The following is a 16,208-nucleotide window of genomic DNA, read 5'->3' on the forward strand; positions in this document are numbered from 1 at the left end:
TTGTGCAGAGATCAGCTACTAACCATAAGTCATGCACAGACCTTTGTATTTATGTCTTAGTGGCAGAAACCATTTATATGTTACATGCAATTAAATGTATTCAAAAAATACAGTAAGGAATGCTTTTCCTGTAAGCAGAAATTACACATTTACTGCAACTTACTCTCATACCTGCATTTGTCACAACAAATCATGTACCCATCATCATGGGTAAAGCCGCAGATACATCGAGTGACATCTGTTCCATAGCTTCCATCTTCTGAAGTGCTGATGGTTGTAGCACTAGAAGTCTCATCAAAATGAGGAGTGGTAAATATGTTCACTTCATTCTTAAGAACAGGAGGCGGAGATGCCGGAGGTGTTGGTGGGGGGCGAGCACCATAGTTGTGATCCTTTGTTTCAAGATAAAATATATTGAAAAAAAATAAAATAATTAAATGCCAAATAATTACTGTACAAATCTTATATAGGAACTTGCATATTTATCTTTGCAAAAAAATAATTTACCCTTAAAATTGACAACTTAATTTAAAATACATTGTGGAAAACGTGCCTTGGAAAAAGGTGTTTTGGGCACCGTGGTAATAGGCACCCAATGTAGCAATTCCTTTTTTTTGGTACCCATTAATTATCAGGCCCAATTAAACAAAGTTTAGCCGTGTATAGCAGACAAAACCACGGACTTCACACATTTCTGCTTGCCTCTTCAGAAATGCCGGTTTCTGAACGGAGCAACAATTTAATTGCTTCGTAAGGCGCTCGCCAATGACAACCGCCGACTCACACATTTGAATCGCCCCCATAAATTAACATGTTCCGTTTTCAATCCAAAGTATATTGTTGTGTATGAATATGACTTTCCTTATTCCTTTACAGGAAACGGAAGTTCCTTCCATACCTTTTAGACAGTATCCGGATGGAATCGCATACAAAAAGCTAACTGCACTCATCTGAGATGCTGTTATATCACTGTCTTTGCACATATGTATGAATTGCATACACAGAGCATATTTGAGGAGTAAGGCAGCCAAGCAGTCAGCCACTCCTAACATGTTAACCTATTTCAGGCATGGAAATAGAGCATGGAGGACCTAGGGGGAGATGTATCAAGTCCTCTAAAGAGTGGAAAAGGTGCTCATAGCAACCAATCAACTCCAATTTAATGTACTTGAAAAATGTTAGCTAGAAACTGATTGGTTGCTATGGGCAATTTCACTCTTTAGCAGGCTTGATACATGTCCCTGATAATTAGATAATTAAAATAATCTAGCTATTCTTTGTATACTTTTCTGCAGAGCTATACATAGTCGGATATATATATTATTAATTTTAAAACCAGGCGTCACCTGATCTTAAAAAAAAAAAAATCGCTATATCAACAAAATGTACAGCTGTATACAGAGACAGATGGATAGATGCATCAAACCTCCTAAAGATTCGAGATGCTGCCTGTTGCAACCAGTCAGCTTTTACCTATAATTTTATAGAATGTATTTGATAAAATGTTAGCTAGAGGCTGGTTGATATGGGCAACTTCTAACAAATTAAAAAGTCACCTCAACCTGTCTCCAGCCCAGAAGGCTTTTACGTAGCCATTTTTCTCATAACAGCCAACAAACTGGGGCACATGAAGCACAGTGCACTAGTACACCAACAAGCAATGAGGCTGTAACTTATTAGATTAGTTTGTATCACACACACAGACTAAAGCAGGGTACACACTATACGTTGTGTGTACCCAGCCAACGGAACAACGCAATGCAGCAATACATCGAAAGTGCCGTACACACTACAGGATCCAGTGTATGAGAGCGCAATGTATAGTTCCAGGCTATATGTAACATGGCATCCTTCATTGCATTGTCCCCTCTTTGGTACAGCACTGCAGAGGGGACGATGCAATGAACGACATGCGTGAACGTGCAATCAGGCGTACCCAATGCATGATCCGTACGATATATGTTGTGGATTGTAATGATAGAAGATATATCTTATAGTGTGTAGCCAGCTTTACCTGAATTTACATAAAACCTCCTGTCCAGTGAAATCAGTACAAGTTTACAAAGAAATAAAAACAATACACCACTTCTTTTAGTCACAAAGTTACGTTGTGTCTTTTGTGGATTATGATGTAGAGGGGGACAAGCTATTTCTTCAAACTTTTTAAATAAGTGAGAGTGGTCAGAATGAAATGTGCATATTAACATTAGCTTCCTATGTATCGGTGGGTTTAGCTGTATTATATATTTATTGCACTCTATGCATGGCAGTTAGATTGGTGTAAATAAATAAAAGCATAATTCCCAGCAAACCAGGCTGCGATTCGAAGTTTTTTTTTTTTTCTTGCCCTTGCTAGGCATCTGACGAAGGCGGCGCCCGACATAGCAATTCAATTGTTTCTCTGCTCGGGTGCCATTTAGTACTGGCTAAAAGCACCGGGTGTAGCCACGAAAAGCGGCCAAACTCATCTAAAGAAGTGGTTACGGCCCGCCAATAAAAACGGACTTTGCACCTCGGGAGGCTGTGAGAAGAAATGGGTGCCCCCGTGCTTTAGGCTTCTCGAACGGAGCCATAATTGAATTGCTATTCATATAGACGCCCAGCAGGGGGGCATCTAAAACAATTGAATCCCCCCCAATGATCTTTTCGGATATATATACCAGTGATGGCACTTGCACAGCAGTGCTAAGGCTGTAAGGTCAATGCCTGTGTATGATGGTTCATTGCTACAATTAACTGTCCTTATTCAGATTGGAATGTTCGTTCTAATATTTTAAATAATTGTTGAAAACCTCAAAACACTGATGATGTTATTGCTAACATAACCATACCACACAAATAAAATCTGTACAACTGTATGCAAATGTAATATCAATACCCACACCTAATACTTACCGCATAAGGCAAGCCAATATAACTGTGCGAGTGATGAGAACTGCTGGTATACAACTGGTGTGGGTAACTGTTTGACTTTTCAACTACAACAGGGCTTGCTTCTACGGATTCTGGTCTATATCAAAAGAAGGAGAATTGCTTTTTAGGGTATAAACGTAGTGCTTTTATATAAGAGTGCAAAGAATATTTTTTTCAGAGAAAATCCAATGTGTAACACTACTTATTATGTATATGGGGCAGTATGATTGTTGTAATGGTTAGCATTACTGCTTTACAAGCACTGAGGTCTTGGGTTCAATTCCCATCGTAGCCATAATTGTACGGAGCTTTTATGTTGACCACATGCATGGTGGGTTTCCGCTCACAATCTAAAAAATATACTGGTAGGTTAATTGGTTCCATAACTCTAATGTGCAAGTGTAATTTAATTGGTCAGCGCCGACAATTAGCAGTGGGGTATTCAAAACTAAAATTACAATAAATATGAAAAATATACTTATGGAACTTAGGCCCTCATTCAGACCCACTCGCGAGCGGCTGTCAGCTCGCAAGTGGGTCGATGGTCCGCACTGCGCATGCGCACGACGGTGGGAGCTCCGTCGTGCACATGCGCGAGACCCGACGAGCGAAGGACTTTCCTTCGCTCGGAGTGTCTCATCATAGGGGGCGTGCTGTCGATGTTGATTGACAGCACGCCCCCTTTGGTGGGCGTGTCGGGGGCGTGCCTGCCAGATGGAGGCGTTCCCAAGGGAACGCCTACCGTCTGAAGCCGGCCCCACTGACATCACTAGTGATGTCAGTGGGAGTGATTTTGGCTCTGATAGAGCCAAAATCACTCCAGGGCTTGTGGCTGGGAAACCCGACCGCAGGGTTTCCGTCGCAAGTCCGATGGTCGAGACCATCGCGACCATCTTTTTGGACGCTCGTATATGCTGTGGGTGGTGAAAAACTCAACCGCAGGCTTTTGCTCGCAGTTTCGATGGTCGCGATGGTCAAGACCATCGCGACCATCATCCTGCACGCTCATATATGCTGTGGGTGGTGACCCACAGCTATACAAGCGTCCAGGAGGACGCTCCATATTAATGGAGGTGGGCCCTGATTCAGAGCGAGCGCTCTGGTCAGAGCGTCTGGCTCTGAATCAGGGCCTTATTTTGCTAATAAGCTGGGAGTAGAAAGTCTTCTTGAAGAAAAAATATATTTTTTTCTCCTCATAACCCCTTCTATCATCTGCCAAAGTTCTCCTTTCAGTTACCGAGGTGTAACCCTTTGGGTTACGGTCTTGTAGTAAGGAATGTGTAAGGTGGAATGTGACATCAATTGGGACCTGGTCATATTTAGCATGTGTCGGACCCAATATATGACAAGAAGTAGATAAAGTAGCAGCAGACAAGTACAGAGAGATAACGTAGAAGTAGGTCTTTACTTATACATAACGCACATTTCCACACTACAACTAAGACAATAAAATGACAGTTTCCTTAAATACATGGAGGGAGAGTCCATGAGATGGTTAAATAACACAAAGCTCACATTCCACAAAAAACGCTTATGATTTTATGGTGGGAATTCAACTATTTTATCGCACCCAATCTCCTGTCTAAAGTGATGTGAGATCAGGGTGTGATTTTCAATTGTTTTTGGGCGCCTATGCCTTATTACGCATGTCGCGCCCTAAGAAACAGGGTTTAGCCTAAAGTCCTGGTTAGTGCGCCAAACAACTGTTTGGGCACCAAAAATCAGGACTTATCACACATTTCTGCTCGCCACCTTAGGAGGATGTAAGCAGAAATGACGGCACACCTCGTGCACGAACAGAGCAAAAATTGAATTGCTCCGTAGAGCATCCAGTAGTTAATACAGCCAGCGCAAACAATTGATTTCCCCCAATGAGTCAGAGTAATCATGTATGAATGTAGCAGGAGTGCAGTTCAAGCTGCTGTTAACATTAAGTTATGCAAAAAGTTGGTGTTTGTAAGAACAAAAAGGTTTTACTTACTCTGAACCTGCGGCCATTTCTGAATACGGAGTTTCTGCTGTCTCAACCCGTAAAGGGACCACTATGCTCATGACGTTCGCTTCTGATAAATTCGATTACTATGGAGTCCTCTGCATCGAGATCCAAAACACTGGGGCATGCCAGCCACAGTGATCATTGCAAACATCTAAGTGCATCCACAAACCCTATGCAAGCAAAAAGAGAAAATGAGAAAGACTTCCTTTACCTAGAAAACAGTAATAACATAAGCTGCCAACATTTGTAAATATTATAAATATTTTGGAAATACATTACTTTTCCGCCTTCACCATATCTTTTCATAGTCTCATAGTAAGACACAGAAATAGGTGGTATAGGTACCACTAGTTGGCAGAACAGTGTCATTCAGTTTAGAAATATCCTAAACCATTATTTAAAAAGTCTGAATTATAAAGAAATTGCAATGAACAGATATTAGCGCATACACCATTCAAGATAAAATAAGGGATTAAATGGCTCCCCCTACTCTTTGTCTAGTACATGAACGCCTTTTATGCTGGTCTGAAAAGCAGCTTGCTGACCTCACAGAAAGTATCTCTGTAGCACAGGAAGCATTCTCCTGCACAGAGGAAGCTAAAGCGGGGTACACACTAGATTTTTTTTTGAACGATTTGTCCTTTTCCGACAGATCAGAACGTCAAATTGCAGGGTTGTCCGTCGCATCTTCAGATCTGTCATACCTGCTGCTCAATCTGAAGATGTGACCGACGATCCCATGCATTTGGATGCGGCGGATGGACGACAAATAATCTTCCCGCCAGGCTGTTTTAGCAGTGCGCCGCGCCCTGCCAGTTTATAAAAATCGCAACATGTGCCCTGCCCCACCTGCCGACGCCCTGCTGAAACAACCTGTCGGACGTCGTCCCCACCCCCTGGCCGCAGTGTCCTGCGGGGGGGAGAGGAATTTGCAGAGCAGCGGCCACCGCCGGTAAATAGATGTTGTGCGCATACGCACGGTATTTACCCACAGTGAGAGGAGAGCTTGGGGGCAGCCCACCATGTTTGTAAGTGCTGGGCACGCGCCCCCCCCCAAGAGTGACTATAAGGGGGCAGGCCTTTGGTACACGCGACGGTGTCCTTTTTACGGTCCGGCGCGTCAGCTGGGTACACAGGTCGTCTAGTGTGTACCCAGCTTAACGTCAAGCAGACATGTACAGAGGTCAATTTAGAAGATATACACATAATATCAAATAAGTTTAATATCTTGTCTATTCAAATATATGTTTAATATCATTTAAACAAGTTCCTCATTGAATGGAGATTACAGTCTAGGTTCTTAAACACACAGACACTAAAGAATCAACTGAAGCAAATGATAGAAACCTACAGGATGAGAACATTACAACCTCTGTATAGGTCCTGGTTTGAATAGAAACTATAGCCCCAGTGCTGCAAGTTATATGGTAAAGCATTGTATCAATTAATAGTCAGTTATGTTCATTTGACACGGCCGCTTTAAGAAAACTGCTTACCCCTTGTACGGATCCTTAACTAATCTCAGTTCTGATGAGGATTTGTGAAAGTTTCACTCTAAATCAAATTAAATTAGGAGAGGAGGAAAGAGATGACCTAATATTTTACAACAGAATTATGTGCTCATATTTGTATGAACCAATGAGAATTCCCCAGAAATGGAGTAAATCAAATCCCTTCTTATTATACACAAGTTACAGAATAACGTTAAACATGTTTAACTACAATCAGTACAACACCAACAGAATCTACAACACACAAATTAACTTTCTAAAAAAATAATGTAAGGTTTAAAAATACATTGGGGGGGGGGGGGGGGGGGGAATAATTTAATGGTTTACTCGCGTCTTCAGCTCTTGTCTAAAAGTGACAGGCAATATTCAATTGTTTGTGCTGCTGGGCGCCCATTATCTCTTCTGGCACCCTCCTACGAGCCTAGTGGTTTGCACGTGTTTAGCTGCGAAAAGTGGCTAATCCCGATGAATTTTGGTGCAATAAATCAAGGGGCGACCGCGGCCATCGCACCCAGCAACACAACAGTATAGTCCATCACTGTAGATGGGAGTTGCAGGAGCGAGTAAACAAATTAATCCCCCCCATTAAGTTATAGGTCATGTATAAACCCAAAAATATGCAACATAAGTGATATGGTGCTTTAAACTTATAGTAAAATCCCTTTCAGAAAATAAAATGTATCAAAGCCTGAGCATTAATAAGAGGAATACATACAATAAACATATTATACACAACTAAAAAACAAAACCTCTTAATCATAGTGTGGTCAGTGACTAGTAACTATTTATTTTTCAAAGATAAAGTTTATATATATATATATATATATATATATATATCTATATATATCTATATCAAAAAGGGGCTTCTATATTCTGCTCATACAGCCCAGGAGCAATAACAAATCACAAGCACAGTTTACACTACTTACACACCCTTTTAGTGGCCATACTTTTTGTGTTATTACAGAACACTTCACATTGTAATTCACAGAAAAAAAAATAAAAAATACCATTAATTAGTCTGAGGGAATTTGTTACTTGTAGACTGGAATTGATTCAATCTCAAGGTAGACTTATTTCACAAATCCACTTTTTTTGTGGTGCACCACATAAAGGAGCAGCTCAGTTATGGTTTACTAATTAAATAAGTGCTCCTTTAAATGAAACACAAAACCTAAATTGTGAGTTTTCTGATTACAATAAAACATTAACAAGCAGCTAAATATATGACAGTCTCCATAACGTGACAGAATGTAGACATTTTGGGGGTAATTCAATTGTTTTGCGCTCCCCCTGCTGGGTGTCTATATGAATAGGTGCCAGACAGAGCAATTCAATTGTTCCTCTGTTCGGGCGCACATTTGAATTTAATGTGCCTAAAGCACCAGGTTTAGCCACACAAAGCGGTTAAACCTGTCTAAAGAAGTGGTTAGGGTGCCCAAACAACGGACTTTGCCCACATTTCTTCTCGCACCTCAGGAGGTGGTGAGAAGAAATGTGTCCCCCCGCGTCCTTAGGCATCCGAACAGAGCAACAAGTGAAATGCTCGGTCGGGCACCCAATCATATAGACGCCCAGTTGGGACACCCAACAATTGAATCGCACCCTTTATTTACAGTTACTGTGTAGCTGGACGCAAGTAAATGACTTCAGACATTGGGAACGATTCAATTAAACGCGAAGTGAATAGCGCCAGGAATGAGCTCCCGGAGCTATTCAATGCTGCGCGAAGTTAGGTCGGGGAAGGCTGGTTCTCGCACCTTAAACAGGGTGTTTAGAACGGGCATTCTCCAACTAAACTTCACGGCGATAAAAAGCCAGAAAACAGCATCGTGCCTTGACTTTTGTCGGATTTCTGCTCGCATCCCCAGAGGAATGCGAGCAGAAATCCTTAGTCAGGCTTAGCAGCGCAAATGAATTGAATAGCTCCAGGAGCTGATTCCCAGCACTATTCACTTCACGTTGAGTAGATTCGTGCCCATTTTCTGCCAAAGGTGGTTTATAGTGCCTTATCTGTGACAATCAGTGGGCTTACTGGAAGAGGTCACCTTACATATCAGAAATAGACATATATATATATATATATATATATATATATATATATATATATATATATATATATATATATATATATATACACACACATACATACATATACACACACACACACACACACAGTGTGTATAGAGATAAATATAAATATATATATATATACATACACACACAGACATATTTTAGTCTGTCTGGAAATAATATTTTAGCCCCAAATATATTAAAATTTACATGCGTGTCCCTCTACAATAACAGAGCGATTAATAATGTTAGTGAGTTGGGAAGAAGACAGCTCATATACCAAGAGCTATCAGGTTCTAGGACACCTGATCGCTTCACGAGGACAAAGACAGAGCGATCTGAAACAATGGTGATGATTGTAATGACATCACCCATGTTTACCTGCAGGAAGTAGACGCCGATTCAAAGAACCCAGAGCAGCTCTCCAACAGCTGTTAGAGCATGGGTCCCATTCAAAGCCATTTTGTAGTATTTCAATACGTATATATTAAAATGAACGCTATTTGTGTAAAGTTTTTTTTGTTTGTTTTTGTTACAGGAGATACTGCAAGAATGCTGTTAACTACAGCTCATACTCATTTAGTTTTCTTCACATTTATTGACTTATATAATATAAGCACAAAGGATAACTTAGCCGAGATTATTTTATATGATGACTATCTAACAGGTGGATTATCCTTTTATGGATAGTCACGGTCACTGACATGCAACCGCACTGCTTTTTTAAAAGTTATATTTCATTTCCCAACATGAGGATCGTAACACGGACACATACAAGGGCTGATTGACAAGTAATGAGACTGCTTTTTATTCAGATGACTCCGCAGGATCTGAACATTTTTCTTTTTCAAAGTAGCGTCCTTCACATTCAATAGATTTTTTGAAGCTTTTCAACAACAATTCAAAGATGTGCAGTAGTCCATTTACCCACCTGAGACACACGCGATGCATTTTCAGTTCCTTTGTCACAATATGCTGAACCCGTTCGAATGAGATGCCAAAAATTTGCGTAGTTAACCTTCTGTCATTTTGCAACATCTCCGCAGCTTTGGCAATGTTGACATTTATAACCGAGGTGGATAGTCTCCCAGAACTCAGTCACTCGCGTATTACACTCTTTGAAGTGCTTTCACCACCAAAATACTGCAGCACGTCTAATTGTTTCTCCACCATATGCTTGCCGTAACACGAGTTACATTTAAGCTTTTTTCAAGTTTAACACAAAATTCAATAACACATCTGACATAATCCGACAGACACTTTTTGCTCATCCGCCACGATGAAACGTACGAAGATCAATACTACGGCAATCCAAATGCAGTTTCAGACACATCAATATATGAGCTTCACAATAACCAGCATAGCATTGCCACATCTACCTATGGCACAGAAAAACAGTGGTAGTCTAATTACTTTTCAAATGACACAAGTATTGATTTTCACAAAGTTTGCTGCTTCAGTGTTTTTAGACCTTTTTGTCAGATGATACTATGGTATACTGAAGGAAAATTACAAGCATTTCATAAGTGTCAAAGGCTTTTATTGACAATTACATTAAGTTTATGCAAAGAGTTAATATTTGCAGTGTTGACCCTTCTCTTTCAAGACATCTGCAATTCACCCTGGCATTCTGTCACTCAACTTCTGGGCCACATACTGACTGATGGCCGTCCATTCTTGCCTTATCAATGCTTGGAGTTTGTCAGAATATGTAGGTTTTTTTTTGTCCACCTGCCTCTTGAGGATAGACCACAAGTTCTCAATGGGATTAAGGTCTGGGGAGTTTCCTGGCCATGGACCCAAAATTTCCATGTTTTGCTCCCCGAGCCACTTAGTTATCACTTTTGCCTTATGGATTGTTCGTCACCAAACTGTTCTTGGATGGTTGGGAGAAGTTGCTCTTGGAGAATGTTTTGGTACCATTCTTTATTCATGGCTGTGTTCTTAGTCAAAATTGGGAGTGAGCTCACTCCGTTGGCTGAGAAGCAACCCCACACATCAATGGTCTCAGGATGCTTTACTGTTGGCATGACACAGGACTGATGGTAGCGCTCACCTTTCCTTCTCCGGACAAGCGTTTTCAAACTGACAGACAATTGTCAGAGCAATATTGTAGTTTTTTTTCTTGCACCCAGAGAAGAGGAAAAGGTGGTGAAAGTCCTTATTTGAAGTTGAAAATGTCAGGACACCTCTGGCACACTCCTCCCAATGAACAATCAGTCACTTGAAGGGGTTTAAATAGTATAACTTGGCAAATAAAATTTTCCTTAAAAAGCTCATAAATGTGTAAATGATGTAGAGTAGTGGTTCCCAAACTCTTGCGGGGGTGCCACGGGTTGATGATCCAGGAACAAATAACAGTTATTTATGGTCAAAGTGATAAGCAAAACCAGTACTGTTGATTGGCAACCATAAAATGTGTGTACAAACAGAAGCACTACCTTTTCCTAATCCACATGACCTAGCAGTACCCGTGAAAAGAATGCCGATAACTCTAGGGTGCGGTGATTCAAGAAAGTTTGGTAACTACTGATGTAGGACATGTACGTGGAGGTGTCGCATAGATAAGAGGAGAGTGCTTTCTGACCTTGCAGATAGGAGATGGTCTTAGCTTGTGACAACCACGGTTGTCATAACCGACTCTCCTCCACCTACTAGGTATCGGAAGGACGAAGGGAGCGAGCAGCGGTCACCCTGACTGTGACAGCAGCGTGAAGCAGTCCAGGCTTTCTCCACTGCTCCTCCTACTCAGGAGCAGTGTTATACTTACATGCTGCTGCGGCCGGGATGCTGGGCTCAGGGTGGCTAGTAAGGAACTAGGACACATTCCAGCTGTGGCAGGCCTCACAGAGACAGGTGTCTCAAAGCAGGGGCCCCCCACTCAGGGCACCGGACACAGGCCGACGGTCCCTTCCAAGCGGCTCCCACATAGCAGGCAAGCTGCCGGAGTAAGCAGTCTGCCTGTCCTCACTGGAAAAATTATTAGTATTTTATTTATTTTAAAATTTCTTTTTAAAAAGGCTGTAGACAGCCCCACTGTGCACTGGCTCTTACGGGCACAATTTCTAAACTGGGGCTGATGGGGCATAGAGGGGGAGGAGCCAGTCACACTTCTAAATTATTCTACTCTACCACAGTCTATACCACAGTGTCTTCAGCTCCAGTGTCCCCTAGTGGATGAAGGAGAAATTATTATTTTTGCCTCTGCACTATGGAGGCAATTCAATTATTTTCAGCAGCAGCTGTGACTGATGGGCGCCCAACGGAGCTATTAATTTGTTGCTCTGTTTTGGCACGAATAGCCATGGGTGCATAAATTCCTGCTTGCACCCTCCTGAGGTAGTAAGCAGAAATGTGTGATAAGTGGTGCGCACTAACCAGCACTTTAGATAGATTTAGCCATTTTACAGAGATAGAACCGGCCTATCTGAGCGCGATGAAACATGGGCGCTCAAAAACAATTGAATATCGCACCTTGATCTCCCTTTTCTTTAGACTGGAGATCAGGCGCAATAAAAATATTTAATGGCTCCTTATGACTATTTGTAAGGGTGTTTTGGGTTGTTTCTTTCTACAGTCTGTAAAAAACTTTCAGAGCCTTGAGAAAGATAAAACCAAAAAAAAACAACAACACACCTTTAAAATGAGAGAAAGTTCAAGTTGACTAGGTAACAGAAATTAAGTTTTCTTTGTAATTCAAACAGATCTGTCACTCGATCCTCTGGCATTATATTATTCTTCTTGCATCCTGTAAGCAAACACTCAAGTATGACTAGTTAATTAGGCTTCAAAGTTGAGTTGGGTCAGGAGGCACTGTACTCACTGCAGAGTCAGCCTACTCTACTATAGCTGAAGAGATGCAGAAAAATCTCTTACACCCAAACGCGAATTGAGGAGCTCTTGGAGCTATTCAATTCAGTGCGCTGTATTGTCGGAGAATGTCGGTCTTCACACCTTGTACATGGTGTTTAGTCGCGAGAACCAGCATTTTCCAACTAAACTGCCCGGCGCAATGCTGTTTCCGCGACGCGAAGGGCAGAAAACAGCATCGCATCTGGAGTTTCGTCGGATTTCTGCTCGCACCCTAGGAGGGATGTGAAGAGAAATCCTTAGCAGCGCACTGCATTGAATAGCTCCCGGAGCTCCCTCCCGATGCTATTCAATTCGCATTGAATTGAACCGACCCCTTTATATCCAAACAGACCAAATCTTGCATTTTTATTAGATTTACAAAGGACATTAAGGGGATGATTCAATTGTTTTATAGCACCCTATCAGGGCGCGATATTCAATTGTGTTTGGGCGCCCATGCATATCGAACATGTTGCACCCAAACAGACAGGGTTTAGCCGCGCAAAGCAGCTAAACCAGATTAAAGTCCTGCTTTGGGTGCCCAAATCCCCGTGCCGACTTATCGCACATTTCTACTCGCAGCCCCAGGGGCTGCGAGCTGAAATGTATGTTCCCGCAGCTGTACGCGCCAGTAACGAACAATAATTTAATTGCTCTGTCAGGCGCCCGGCACCTGCAGCCGCAGGTGCCAACAACTGAATACCAGCAATTATTATACCCACAGTTCCTAAAGAGCAGTTGACAAACAGAACATTTTTGATGAAACAATGGAATATATGGGCACTTCCCATTAAATGTCTAATTGCCTTCTATATTTGCAGATGCAGGTAAAGCTACTAAATAGAATGAATGGGGGGGAATCCAAATATTTTCGCTGGTGGCTCTACCTAAGGGGCCCCGGATGGAGTAATTTAATTGTTGCTCTGTTCGAGCGCAATAGCTGCTGGCATTTCTGCTCACACACTCCTGTCTGCTCACACACACACACACACACACACAGAAATGTGCAAAAAGTCTGTGGTTTGGATGCCTTAACGACTGTAGACTGGTTAGCCGACTTTCCTTTTTTATTTTGGCATGACATGCATGAAAAAGTATAGGTGCCCAAAAATGAATTGAATATCCCCTCCCCCAGGAGATGGGGCACAATAAAACGATTATATCACCACCCAATCTATCCAACTCCTGACAGACTGCATAAATTGTAACCCAGTCAAGTAAAATTTTGTCATCTATTTCATTGCATTTATGCTATCACGAGCGTGAGTGGAGCCTGGCACTTGAAATTTCTTCAGAAGTGAAGTTGTCTCCTCCCCCTCTATGCCCCATTCGAGTTCGCATTGGCCGAGTTTTCTAAACTCTCACCCCATTACATTTGGCCTTATGTATGTTTTTTTGAACTACCCCTGTGGCATGTAGTTTTCAATTTGGCAAGTAAAGTCTTTGCCATTAACTTTTGACTCCCACGCCGAAGGTCGATCTACTGCAGGGGTGTCAAACTGCCATCCAGTTGCTGTGGGACTACATATCACAGCATGCCCTGCTACAGTTTTAGCATGCCCTAATAGCAAAACTGTAACAGTGCATGGTGGGATGTGTAGTTCCTGTGCTGCTGGACGGCCGCAAGTTTGACACCACTGATCTACTGTATCTCTATCCTTTCCAGATTCACAAACAGTTGATACACTCTAGGCACATCTTTATTGCAACGAAAGCTGCCACTGCTCATAATAGAAAGACTTCATCCAGCTGTAGCAAAGATCTAAAATAGTTCATTTTTGACATGGAAACTATGGGAAAAACCTATGCTGCCACTGCATTTCAACTATACTTAAGTGGCATCAATATGTCACAGAACAATGAGGGCATGATTCAATTCAACCCAAATTGAATAGCGCCGGGAAGGAGCTCCCAGAGCTATTCATTTCAGCGAGCTGTTATGTCGGAGAATGCCGGTTCTTGCACCTTAAACATGGTGTGTAGTCGCGAGAACGGACATTATCCGACTAAACTGCCCGGCACAATGCTGTTTCCGCAGTGATACGGGCAGAAAACAGCATCGCACCTGTAGTTTTGTTAGATTTCTGCTCGCACCCCAGGAGGGGTGCAAGAAGAAATACTTAGTCAGGCATAACAGCGCGCTGAATTGAATAGCTCTGGGAGGTCATTCCTGACACAATTCAATTTGCGTTGAATTGAATCGAGCCCCAAGTGTACTTTTAACCCTTTGCGTTTTCACCTAAACAATCTGTACAACCTTAATGGATCACATGACCTATACTAATAGTATACCCAGTTGTTACTTAACTACCCTCTGTGTTTCAGGTCATTATACAGGAAAAACAAATTCATGCAGCATATCACCCCTACAACCACTGTCTGGAAGGACATTTTAGGAAAGCAGCATTTAGAGAAAATTATTTTTAAATAGGTTCCTGGCCTTTTCCAGTGATCTAATGCTAATCTACTTTTTGGTAACACAAAGGCCGTCATTAACATAATTAACAAAGCATCATATGAAAAGGGCCATCCCAAACAAAACATGAAAGCAGGCCTCTAATTTAGCAATTCAATTCAGCGCGATGCCTAACAACACAGGGAAGGAGCTCTCGTAGCTATTCAATTCACTGCGCTGTTAACCCGACTAAAGGATTTCTGCACGCTCCCTCCTGAGGGGGCGAACAGAAATCTGAATAAAGTGCCGGCTGCAGTGCTCTTATTCAGCTTAGTGCATCGCTAACAGCCTCGCGGATGAATCTTTAGTCAAGAGAACGCTGGTTAGCGCAACTAAACACCCAGCTTTAGTCGTGCTAACTGGTATTCTCCAACTTAAGTGGCTTCAGTTGGACTTATCAGCACGGTGAATTGAATAGCTTCGGGAACACCTTCCTGGGGCTATTCAGCATTGCGCTGAATTGAAATCGCCTCCTATAAAAGGCTACAGTTGATCTTGTTCAAATAACAATTGGATGTAGGGACTATGTTTTGCACAGAGGTGCATTTTACACTACAATCTTCTTGCAACAGTTTAAATTGGAAACTCGCAACACTAAAAATTGTGCTTTTGGGGGACTCTGGTCATTCCTTTATCTATCTGTGGCTTCTTGTTTGCATCCATTTTCCTTACCACATCATGACACTGCACTCACAAACATGCTGTCCTGTTCTCACAGTCACATGAGGGACTCACTGATTGGTTATAAAAGTAAGCAATGCTTGACAGAGCAAATCAAGGAGCTAGAGCACAATATTGTATTCTACCTTTCTCTAGAGCAGTGAATTTCAACCTCTCAACTCCAGGCACACTACACTGCTAAAGGCACTCTAACTGGCGACACGGTGTGTATGACCAATGAAAAAACATACACATTGGCTCCCACATAAAAAAAAATACACACACATTGGCCTCCTATGTTTACTTTGTCGGGAAGCAGTTAAATCGGAGGCTGCAAGAAGAAATCCTTTAGTCAAACCAAACAGCATAGCTACACACTAACAGAGCTCCCTCCCGGGGTTATTCAGCATCGCGCTGAATTGAATAGCCCTATTGTATGTCATGGATTTTTAAAATGTAGACCTAAAAAATTATCTTTTTTTTTTAACTTTGCTTCAGCGTGGGGAGCTGTGCTTTATGTTCACTATAATACTTCAATCCAATTCTCAACAATGCAGTAAGGCTATAAATCTTCTGCTTTCCCACTATTCTATCCTTTATTTTTATGTGACAGGATCTGAAAAATTAAGGCCCCCATACACAGCACGATATAGGTGCTATATCGTGCTGTGTATGGGCACGATATCGTACCTGATATTGTGCTGCGCTTCCTGTAGAACCATCTGATCTGAGATGTACGATCCCATTC

The 16,208-nt window shown here is 41.9% G+C and overlaps 1 protein-coding gene across 7 annotated transcripts in view; it reads right to left on the minus strand.

Annotated features, from left to right (window-relative positions):
* Nucleotides 1-16,208, minus strand: part of KMT2E (lysine methyltransferase 2E (inactive)) — a 134,746-nt gene that overhangs the window by 103,267 nt on the left and 15,271 nt on the right. For all 7 annotated transcript variants that reach the window (XM_088480238.1, XM_088480234.1, XM_088480236.1 and 4 more), the window contains exons 2-4: nt 4,895-5,079; nt 2,896-3,010; nt 172-392 (exon numbers count right to left, since the gene is read on the minus strand). In XM_088480238.1, coding sequence (XP_088336364.1) covers nt 172-392; nt 2,896-3,010; nt 4,895-4,965 — 407 coding nt within the window. In that variant the 5' untranslated portion in view covers nt 4,966-5,079. The remainder of the gene's footprint in view (nt 1-171; nt 393-2,895; nt 3,011-4,894; nt 5,080-16,208) is intronic.

Source organism: Taudactylus pleione, unplaced genomic scaffold (genome assembly GCF_031769625.1).
Source record: "Taudactylus pleione unplaced genomic scaffold, aTauple2 ptg000251l, whole genome shotgun sequence".
Lineage (NCBI taxonomy): Eukaryota > Metazoa > Chordata > Amphibia > Anura > Myobatrachidae > Taudactylus > Taudactylus pleione.